Raw genomic sequence first — 11,768 nt, 5'->3', positions numbered from 1 at the left:
TGTTATAGTCTCTGCAATATAATTTAAAAACAAAAATTTTAATATTTATAATAGAGAAACGATAAACGTAAAGAAATTTTTATATCCCTATAAATATAAAAGAAATTTAATATCTTTAATATTCATGTTTTATTTAGAAATAATTTAAAATAATATCTTTTATTATAATTGTTGTCTTTTATTATTTATTATGATGATTTTTAATTTCTCTTATATACTATATACATAATAACAAAAAGATCATAAGCAAAATTAGGAAAAAAACATTTTTATTATATTATTACAATTCATAATAAATAATTAAAATATTAAAAATTTTTTAGAGAAAAAAAAGATAATACAAATTATTTTGCTATGTACTATTATAGCAATTTATTTATAAGACATAATTTCACATGTTACAATGTACATATACTTTCCAATCATATATAGATTTTTACAATAAAATTTTGCCTCTAGTTTCTATATAATATATACCATATACGTAGAATGTTACTTTTACATAACGCTTACATACAGGTATAATAATTTTTTTGGAAAAAATATACATAATAATCTTTAAAAATCTAAGAAAAAGATTACAATGTAATAAAAAATATAACATTGAGTTATCAATTTATTAATTTTGCAATTTGATATAATATTAATTTTTTATGATTAATATATTATAAATGCATTGATTTTTTATTAATTTATTAGTAAAATCAGACATACCATTTCAAATAATGCATACATACAATATATATATTAAAAGAATAGAATAAACAAAAAAAAAATAAAACACAAAAAAAAATATTTATTTGTTGTACTGTTTCTTCATTAGATCATACTCCAATACTTTTCAAGTTAACAGGTACAACTTTTCATTAAAGAAGCAATATTCTTTGTATGTTGTTAGCATTTTTATAATAGAAATAGAAAGATAAAGTAAATTTTCAACAATGATTCAAAGTAAAAATTGCATTATTTAAAATGATTGATCAACTTCTACTTGATTACTGAAGTTAATCTGTGAATTACAAGATTATAATATAAAAATGTAGATCGAGTTTTTTTTAACAAATAAATTGTAATAATTAAAGATATTATGATAATTAAAGACGTTGTAATAATTAAACGTCAATGTCAAACTCAAATTTTTAATATAATAATATGATTAAACTAAAATTAGTTATAGGTACTTTTGTAACTATATACAATTAATTAGTAATCTTTACTTAAATCATATCTTCTGGCATTATTTTTTGTATAGAAATATCAGTTTTGAACCATGTACTTGGAGAAAATATTCGAAAGATATCCGATATATATCGTAGTCACTACGATTCATGTAGTAAGTGGTAAAAATAGTTTTACTTTTTTATCATTTACGTTCTATTTACAATGTAGATGAAATATTTGCCATATTACTCTGAATAAATGACATATCATTATACAACTTCACATTATGTTTTAATTGATCAAATATAAATAAAATAGAATTTTCAAATTATGAAATCTATTATAACGATAAATTTTGTAAAATATTATCATAAAAATAATATATACATTATTCTTTTTTGTATTAATTCTGAAAAAAAAAGAAAATAATCAAAATCAATATTCAATGGAGAACAAAGATCTCGTGGCAATACTGAATAATTCTAAAAATCTATTTTAAAAAAATCAAACATAGATCTTATTTCATTAAACAAACCAAGTACTGAATTCATTGATCATCTTACTAAACTGGTTTTTTTTCTTTTGAACATTGTTCTTTTTTTACTCCATTTCCTTCGCCGACTTCAAGTTCAACAGAACTATCCTCTCTGGTTTCTTCCTTGCAATCTTTGTTCGTGGCTATTTCAGTTTCTTCGACTATATCTTGTTCCTGTTCTAAAAAGTCCGTAGGTACGAATTCCATTTGATCTTCGCTATCATTTATATCGGGCGGTTCAGGTATCTCACAGAAATTAATTTCTCTTTCACCATCAATAGCTTCATTACCACCTGGATCATCTTCTTCATGTAAACTCATAAGTTTGTCAAAGTTCGACGGAGTTGAACTGTCTTCATTATTTTCAGGAAATATCTCTGTAGGACTAAGAGGAATATCTAAAGGTTCAAGTTTAACAGTAGTAGTCGGTGATGTAGGTGTAACAGGTCGTTGTAAACGTATTTTAGTAAAGGGTTTTGGTTCAATTGGTTCTGAATGTCGTTTTTGCGCGCGTTTAGGACTAGAAAGCGTAGAAACTCCGGAAGTAGAAGCTTTCTCTTTGGTCTCCGAAGCGACTCGCGAAACTGGTTGAGATATTATTGGCTTTGATTGTGGAATAAGTAAAGGTGGTTTTGAATTCTATTAAAAAAATATATTTTATGAAAATTTAATTAATAAAATTATATTTATTTAAAAAATAAAAAGTCATTATTCACCTGTGAAGAAGGATTGGGTCCAGCTAATCCTTTCACTTGTAATGCCTCAGCTGCATTCAATAGTTGGGGCAATTTATCATGAGCTACGTTTACTTCTCCGCGATACATGAATTTGACTAGTGCTTCAACTTCCCAAAATTTAAGATCTTTCATTAAAATAATCGGATGTTGACACGGATTTTCTCGTAATAAATCTGCGAGATAATCACTACAGGATGACAATATCATTTTATGACACTTTAACGAACGGCCTTCGCAAGCCAATGTAACATCAACAAACTGTTCAGAATCCAATAAAGATGGAAAACTGTTTTGCATATTACTATGATAACTGTTCCATCTCAAACAAACCTGAAAAACATATATTATATATTTTAGCTGCTATAAAATCTATATAGAAATATTGTAAATCTAAAAATATTGTATATTTCATTTAAAAGCTCATTACCTCTGTAGGTTGTTGATGTACAATATTATGAGGTACTCCTTGACTAGTTTGTCGTGGTGGCATTTTAATGGTTGTAGGTGCAACTTGCTTTACTTTTAAGGGGATTGTTTTTAACACAAGAGTCTTTGGTTGACGTTGCTGTTGTTGCTGCTGTGATATAGGTGCTGGTGCAATGTTTCTAATATGAGATCTTACCAAGGACTGCGCTGCTATTCTTATAGTTTTCCCAGTTGAATTACTCGAAGAAGGTGATTGTAATACTGAAAAAACATTTTCATTGCTCTAATCATAAATAGACATAATATATTTTATAAAAAGACAAATAATTTATTCTTTTTTATATTTATTAAAATGATTCTCCAGAAGATTCTCAAAAAGATATTTTAAAAATTTGTATATATAAATTTATTATAAAAATTTAATATTTAAAAAAATGAAAAATACTTTAATTATAGATTTCAATATTAATTTATAAAAAAAAGTATAAATATAAAACCTCATTTCATTTTATATAATTATAACTTATATATATTATTACTTCATATAATAGTATTTGTTAATACCCTTTAAACAATTGTCAAATCACTTTTCCAGCATATAAAATATCTCCAATAACCAACTACCATTACCATGATAATGACTGCCAATGAGTCTGCCACCGTGATGTACTCTAAGATGTCGATGAAGATTCGTTGTACCGCATTGACGTGGATTCGCTCCGCCTCTGACAACAACCGCACCGCAAATTCGACATTGAGCTCGCAAAGGATCATTTGCACATAAATCAAAATGCGCCCAAACTGCGCTTGGATTTGTCATCGCACGAAGGCTACGTGTATGGGAACGAACACGGTGTGTAGCACCTGCATGACGATTAGTCGAAGGTGATAGAGATGGCAATTCAGCCGCCTCTAAATAGAAATCTTTTTCATCTTCAGGTTCTTGCTTCATCGCGATATCCTCGAGCCGAATGGCCTCCACGATGTCCTCGTTGGAAGACGTGGTGACCGATGTGTTGCAATTTCGATCAGGTTGCTGTCCCTGCAGGAGTTGGCGGCTAGTCAGCTTCACGGTGTCCTTGCAGGCCACCAGTACAAGCCGACCCGCCGTTGTAGCCGTCGTCTTCGTTCTTGTCGCGCTGCTTACGATTTGACCTCCACGCCAACTTCGCAGCGCGTTTTCTCTGCGAAAACGCGATATTCTAAGATAACGCTTAACGAAAAACATCCTTTTGTGTGGACATGGTTTCACGAATTAATTATTTACATGGAGCAATATCTTTCTCGATATAATAGACGTTCTAATCAATTTTTTTTCTAAGAAGAACAATTTAAAAGAATAAAGAAGAAAAGATGAACTATTATAGTAACAATCAAAATTCTATAAATAAATTCAAAAACATTTAATTATTAATAATTTAATTATTATTAATAAATAAATTTATATTAATAAATAATTTGACAAGATTTGTCGATTGGTTAGCTGAGAACTATCATCATTGTATAATTTTCTTTAAATATCAAATTGTCGAAATTTGATATTAAATTACAATTTTTAATTTGCGAAATAATTTTGTAAGAGAATGCGAATAAATAGATATATAGAATATCTTTTTATAATATCTATAATATTAATGAATTAAACGAATTAATATTATTCAAAATAATATTTTTTACAATATCTTGAAAAAATTTTATAATTAATAATATATTATTTATCTGATGATATAAATATTATAATTGAATTTGAATATATTGACGAGAAATATATTTCATAATTCTGGATATAAGATGCTCGTAAGGAAAAATATATTTAAATAGTCTCATATATATAAGTTTTTTGGCATGTAATATTACTATAAAAAGTGCTAAAGATAATCATACAGTGAGTAGATAAAATACATATGTGCGTCCACATTCTATCTTTCTCGTTTCTCAATGCCTCTTTATTGCTCCCACTTCTTTTAGCACACTGTGTCATCACTCAGCAGACGACACACGGATAATACGTATTAACGATTTATCCGATGAGAATGCCTGATAGTATAGCATGTATATTACGCAGGTTAGATCGATATTGCATTGTAACGTAAAACAAACGATCAACGGTAAAAAAATTAAAATTTTTAAATTGCATTTTATAAAACTATGCATATAATTGAAAACAATCTAAAAACATCTACGGAAGTTCTACTCTATCTGCAAAATTCTTTTTATTCCTTCTCTTCTCCCCTCCCTTTCCTGCTTCTAATCTCCCCTCCCTTTCACCACCACCAAACGACGTTTGCTGTCTCATTACGTTCCTTCGATCTTTCTCACTTCGCTTTTCTTTCCCTTTCTCCCTTGCTCCTTCTATCTTTTTCGCATTCTCTTACTCGCTCTTTTGTTCTTACTTAGTTCTCCCTCTCCTTCTTGCCTCCCCGAAGATCTCTCTTGAGCGACCGGCTATAAAATGGCAACCGTTGCGACTGAGCACGATATCGAGTGGCACACGCCACTGCTACGTCTACCGTACCTCTGTGCTTTTTTTCCTTGTGTCTTTGTTCCTCTCTTTTTTGTCATCTGTCGCAGCGTCACTTAATCCAATCCGGTCATTCGATTCGCGACTACGAACCGGTTCAATTTTGTGTTATATCGCGTCAGAAACCGTTGTACCGACGACCACGCGACAATTTATTGACCCTTGCACGATTCCCAGGAGTGATATTCAAACTACACTACAAATTGTTCAATTTCTTTCACCGTGTTCTCGATTCTTTCGCGATCAGATCAACACTGGTTTCCTATCACGTTATTCTCGGCGTGTCTAATCTCGTTGCCGTGTAAATGCTAATGATTAAATCGGTATTGGATATGATCATCCATATACGAGGCAGCGACTACACAACGAAAGAAAATCGCCAAAAAATTCTGTTCCTTTTCTTTTATGGTAGTCTTTTAATGTACAAATATGTACTCGAACGGAAGATCGTCGAATGTAAAAGTGTATGTAGCTCGTGAGAGACGCGTTTGTATCTACTTGATCGACAGAATCGTTACTAAGTTCCGTGCAAGTTTTTTTCACGACGCGTCTCGACAATGTGGCTCGCTACGGAAGCGAAACGATTTTCCCCGAAGCCGAACCCGGGAGTGACTAAAATCGAAATCGGTGGACGAACAGGGGCGCGTCAGGGCGCGCATGTGCGACGGCGCCGCCGGTCGTCGACGCATATTATCCGTACCGTGTTTCGTGTTGCTATCGTGTGCGCGTTCCCGGGTCTCTCTTCGCTAAGGAATTACTAACCGACCTGATCACGTTCGACTCACTCGAGCCTCGCCGAGCGAATTCTCATCGATCGGGAGCCGCTTCTACGGCTCTCTTTTTTTCGCGCGCATCTTTAAGATGCCCGCCATGTTGGAACAACATACATACAAGTAAAATGTCTTGCTAATTGCCTTATATGTTTGAATATGTTAGTTTACATAACAAATAATTTTTAAATTTTTCAAATTAAAATAAATGTATGGTAATTATGGGCAATGTTAATTTGACGGAAAGAATTCATATATTTTCAACGTAATTATTTAAGTAAAAAATTTTAATATTAATTTAAAACTATAATTTTTACAAAATTTTTACAATAACTATACATGTTTTTTATATAAAAATAATTTTTATTTTTATATAAGATAAATAATAAATCAATATAGATAATTCAATGTGAGTATCATAATAGATTTTGTTTTTATTTAGAAATTAATTATTTATTGCTAATCTTCTGGAGATTCATTTAAATTTTATTATTAATAATCATTATAATAAAATTTATAATTTTTTAGTTATAAAGAAATATGAATGCAATAAAAAGATTTCATTGAAAAATTATATATATTCAATTACATTCCTAATATTTATATATATAAATTTTAATTATTAAAAATATAAAACTTCAAAACACTTACTTTTTCTAGACGTGGCTCGTGTCTTCGGTCTCCTTTCTTTTTTCTCCTCTGGTAAATCATTTTCTATATGAACTACTCGTTGTGGTACGTTTATGGAATTATCAGTATTCCCTTCAATATCTACAAAAAACAAAGTTTATAATAATATTATATATATTATATCATAGGAACATTTTTCTAAACGTGTTTTTTAACTAATAACTTTAGTAATATATTAAGATAGTAATATATTAAACAATTAAATCGTCATCGATTAACAAGTATAGATTAACAAGTAAACTTACTCGTTAGCACACAAGGTTTACCAAGAGCCAAGTAACGTTTCCTGGCAACTTGAGCAGCCGCAAAATCTGGTTTATGATTGTGTTCCATACGCACCCTTGGCTTCGTGCAACTCGTAGTTGTGATAAGACTGCCTCTACAATGCATAGTTCTGCCGACGCATCTCCATCGGATATTATATGGTTGCTTTTTATGCAGTGTGTACATATAGCCATGATGAATTAACTTCGGTCCTCCCTTGTTTGATAATACAACCTATGATACAAATTTATTAAATTGATTGATATCTATTTTTAAATGAATAATTGTTAATTAAATTTGACAAAATTATTGAAAGATTAAGTTATCATTGGTATTTGATATTTGAAATGCTAATCAATATTTCAAAATATTGATTTCAATTTCTTGCAAATTAAATTAAAGTTATAAAATAAAATTATGAATTGATTATGTAAATGTTTAATTATATTTTGAAATAAGATCACATTTAAATATTTGATTATCAGGAATAAAATAAATGATTTTTATTTAAAATAATATTCATCTTGTAATTATCAAAAGTATTTTATTTGGTTTTTTAATATTTAATTTGTGAATTCATATAATAGCTAAATATTTATATAAATAATTTCATTATTTTTAAGCTTTTTTGTCTCGTACTTCGGCTACATTTGGGTCATCGTCACTAGTATTCTCAGAAAGAACAGACGACGTGGAAGCTTCTTCCTTGATTTGTGTTTTGTTTTCGTTAGACACACTTTTAACACGTTGCGGCATCTTGTTCGTTATTTTTCTATTTTTCCTGTAAACTCTCAATCCAATGCTTGTGTCATTGACCTAAAGAGATGATTGTTATTACTAAAAAAACATAAGTAAAAAAATTTAACCACATATATGCTCATATACATATATACCCAAATAATCCAATTACTAATTTCTATTTTATTTACATTTTTCTTTGAGAGAAAAGGTACAATTAATACAGAATTCATTTTTATAAAGAAAATTTCTGTAAAAATATTACCATAAAAATGATTATAGAAAATGTTTCATTTTGAAAATGAATCGATCGGAAAGTTAAAGATTCATGGAGATCGTCGATCTTAAGTAATATACATACATTGCACGATTTACGCAATTGCATGTTTGCTGGCTTCTATTACTGTGAAATCGTTCGAACTTCTCAGTGCCTATGCATGCGCTAAAAATAGTATAGAACAGAGAAATGAACAGTAGGTTTATAAAATCTTGAGAATCATGCGTATTAGAAATTTTAGTATGTCTCGTATTCGTCTGCCGATTTTTTTTTTATTTCCCTTTCCTTGTTCGTTTTTATCCCGCTATCTTATTCCCACGGATCTAAAATTGCACAGCGAAGCACGCGGAGAAATCATTTGACTCAAATTTCATTACAAAAATAAAGATTTCGTATTATTATTTCATGGTGAGGAATTAAGAATATATCAAACTTTTGAAAAAAATAAGTACTTAATAATAGCAAATTCTTCAAACAATATTTTCATAATAAATACATATATGTATTGTATTTATACATACATATTATATATACACTTATCCATTCAAAAATACAAAAATATTAAATGCTTGAATTTATTATATTTAAGAAAATAATTTTTTTTAAGCAACTTTTTGATTGCTTCTTTCTTATCAAATATGTATATGTATATAATATGTATTGTATCTATTGTATGTATATAGATTTATTGCTTTTTTATTATTCTTCCAATACTTTTTTATTGACATTTTATTATTATTGCTTACATATAGATATTTTTAGTTCAAAATTAAATTTTTTATAACTTCAGAAATAATCAATCTTTCGAAGATGTCTCATACAAATTTTATATATTCACAAAAATTTAATCAAAGATTTCTTTTGATCTTAAGTCATAAATACGAATTGATATTTACTTGCATGCATATACATTTTTTTACAAATCAATATATTAATATATAAGATTAATTATTAATATATAAAATCAATATTTCTTTCTTTTTAAAAATAAAATTGCTAAATTTTTTTATTGTAAAAAATAAAGAAAATTGAAATTTAATTTTTAGAAAGAAAAAAAAACATTGCTAAAAAAAATTTATATTCAGAATTAAATATCAATATTTCGAAAATGAAAACACATGACATGCGACATTTTCTCTTACAACCAAGGATATTAACATCTTGTGTGACATATCTAACTGACTAATATTATATATCTAATTGATTAAAAATTTTTTTTGATTTGTTGAGCAAAAAATAAAAAAATTTTAGAATTATATAAATATATAGTAAAAGAATATAATAGTGATAATTATAAAAAAATATCAGTGTTACCAAGTTTTAGAAAGTATACAAAAAATAATAAATGAAATATTTAAAACACTTATATGAATTTATAAAAATTAAGATTGTTAATAACATAGGCCTATTGGCACATGAAAGTAAAGCGTTATACTAACTTTCATTGCATGAAATTATCATTTATTGCATAATCAAATAAAATTGCTTTTAAATAAAATAAAAAGTATTGGATTGTAATACTCACGTGTTACTGATGGGTAATTCAATCGCAAAATTCGTAGGAACAATCAAAATACTCTTATATGTGTGTAGATACAATATGTATTTGTATAAATAAAATAATATTGTAAAGAAAGAAGAAAACGGCAAGAATTCTAACGTTTCTTCGAGGAATTTAATCGCGGTTCTCGATCCTAATCGAGATGAATCGATATTTAGGTAGTAAGCATGACCAATTTGTCGACCAGACTAGCTTATAGCCGTTTTCGGTGAAACTACTGAATGGTCAACAAAAATGGCGAAACTCTAGTGATTGGATTTTGCGCAATAAACGCCACGCTCTGGAACGTGGAATATGGCACCGGACAAGCGCAATCAATGAACGGCACTATGGCACCGTGCTGCACAGTTTATACGCGCGCCACGAACGATCATTTCATACTATTTACGCACTGATGGCGCGCGACATGAATTCATTATACGATCACCCAAGTTTTATATGTTTTACGATGTTATGTATCAAAATTCGTGTTGATGGAAATACGATATATAAAAAAACTAACAGCGATGTGCTTATGTCTTGATTATATAAAATTAAGAATAAAAATATATATATATATATATACATATATAAATATATATATGTGTATATATATATATATATATATACATATATTCGGAAATACATTGTGATTACGTATTTATAACATAAAAGAATTGAATTGTCTTCGATAACAAAGTAATAAGAAGCAATCGAGAAAATCAGTATGTACGATAAAAGATTCTGGATTGATAAAATTAGGAACATCCGGATCATTATGGACAAAAGCCAGTAACTATATTCGTTATCATGACTTGTGATTGGATGGATATAGTATAGGAATATATATCAATATTCATCTTACTATCTATTGTAATTTATAATATGTACATGATGAAATTGATCATCAAAATGCCTGGTTGCATTCATTTTTAATATATTGTTTGTTTAAAAAGTATAATTGCATAATATTGAACGAAATTTATATTTATTATATTTTAGATACAAAAAATTGTAAAATACTTACTATTTTGGTTACACTTTTTTTATTACATACTAATAATTAAAAATATATTGTTCTAATTTCTCTTTTTCTTTTTTTTACAATAATGTTTTGTTACTGATTTGCGACTGATTTTTTACCTCTTACTTTTTATGGCATCATACTGTCATAGACTAGATATAGAATAGATCTACCATCTTATGGGACTTTGTAGTATGTTCTGAATTATCGATCATACACGAAGAAATCATATGCCCTCTATGATTTAGAACCGCGAATTTAGAAATTACATTCATTTCAATGATTAATATTGATAGATTGAAGTTAATAATAAAAAGATATTCTTTTTTTAAATTTTGATATATTTAAAATTTAATAATATTTATATATAAAATTATATATATAATATTATTATATATTTATATATAAAATTTTTAGTACAAATGTTCACATTTATATAGTATATATACTTGATTTCAATTCAATTAAAATTAAAAAAATTTATGATATCAAAATATGCTATCATTAAAATCAATCAATTTTATACAATTTATACATTTTATGTAAAACATTTTGTATATTCATCAAAAATAAATAAAATTTTTTAATACAAAATTCTTTTCCTTCATTTATATCCTTAAATTTAGTAGAATTAAATATATTATTAAAAATACAGCAAAAAATAGTAGTTTGCAGAGGTAAGTATAAAAACGAGATAAGTATAAGTATATAAAATTTAATGAAAAATTTTTATTTTACGATATTTTAAAAAAATTTTATGTGCTATATAAAATTGTATTATATTAAATTTTCTTAATACAAAATCGAAATTTTAGTCAAAAATTTCTTTCGTTCAAAAAATTCCAAAAATTTGACGTCATTTCTAAAAAATTCGAGTCATTTCCAGAAATTCTTGAAAAAATTTCACAAACGATCTTCTTTCAATTTATGTTCTCCTAATACAAAGTCGAAATTTTTAGTTAAAAATTTTATTCGATCAAGAATTTTGATTTGTATTAAGAGAATATAATAAGCAAAGATTTTTTTAAATTTATTGATACTTATGTTAATTGTTTGTTTTACTTACCTTTACATTCTTATCTGGT

At 27.5% G+C, this 11,768-nt stretch overlaps 1 protein-coding gene and 1 long non-coding RNA gene across 13 annotated transcripts; one reads left to right on the top strand and one right to left on the bottom strand.

Moving 5' to 3' along the window:
• Positions 1–347: 347 nt before the first annotated feature.
• On the bottom strand, positions 348–10,845 carry LOC107998945 (protein tramtrack, beta isoform). Of its 12 annotated transcripts, none has more exons than XM_028667261.2 (8): positions 10,687–10,845; positions 8,108–8,284; positions 7,744–7,920; positions 7,086–7,338; positions 6,802–6,921; positions 2,861–3,120; positions 2,413–2,763; positions 348–2,335 (listed from the first exon to the last, which is right to left on the bottom strand). In XM_028667261.2, exons 2-8 carry the CDS (start codon positions 8,225–8,227, stop codon positions 1,724–1,726), a joined length of 1,893 nt encoding a protein of 630 aa, XP_028523062.1. In that variant the 5' UTR covers positions 8,228–8,284; positions 10,687–10,845; the 3' UTR covers positions 348–1,723. The 12 variants fall into 12 exon arrangements, with proteins under 12 accessions (XP_028523062.1, XP_028523065.1, XP_028523061.1 ...); XM_028667264.2 differs by having other exon boundaries at positions 8,204–8,284; XM_028667260.2 differs by lacking the exon at positions 10,687–10,845 and adding an exon at positions 9,645–10,217.
• On the top strand, positions 6,204–7,921 carry LOC114577686 (uncharacterized). Its single transcript, XR_009832172.1, has 2 exons — positions 6,204–6,559; positions 6,811–7,921. It is a non-coding gene; the product is annotated as an uncharacterized LOC114577686 (long non-coding RNA).
• Positions 10,846–11,768: the final 923 nt, after the last annotated feature.

Source organism: Apis cerana, linkage group LG12, assembly GCF_029169275.1.
Source record: "Apis cerana isolate GH-2021 linkage group LG12, AcerK_1.0, whole genome shotgun sequence".
Taxonomy (NCBI): domain Eukaryota; kingdom Metazoa; phylum Arthropoda; class Insecta; order Hymenoptera; family Apidae; genus Apis; species Apis cerana.
This window is presented reverse-complemented; position numbering and strand designations above follow the sequence as displayed.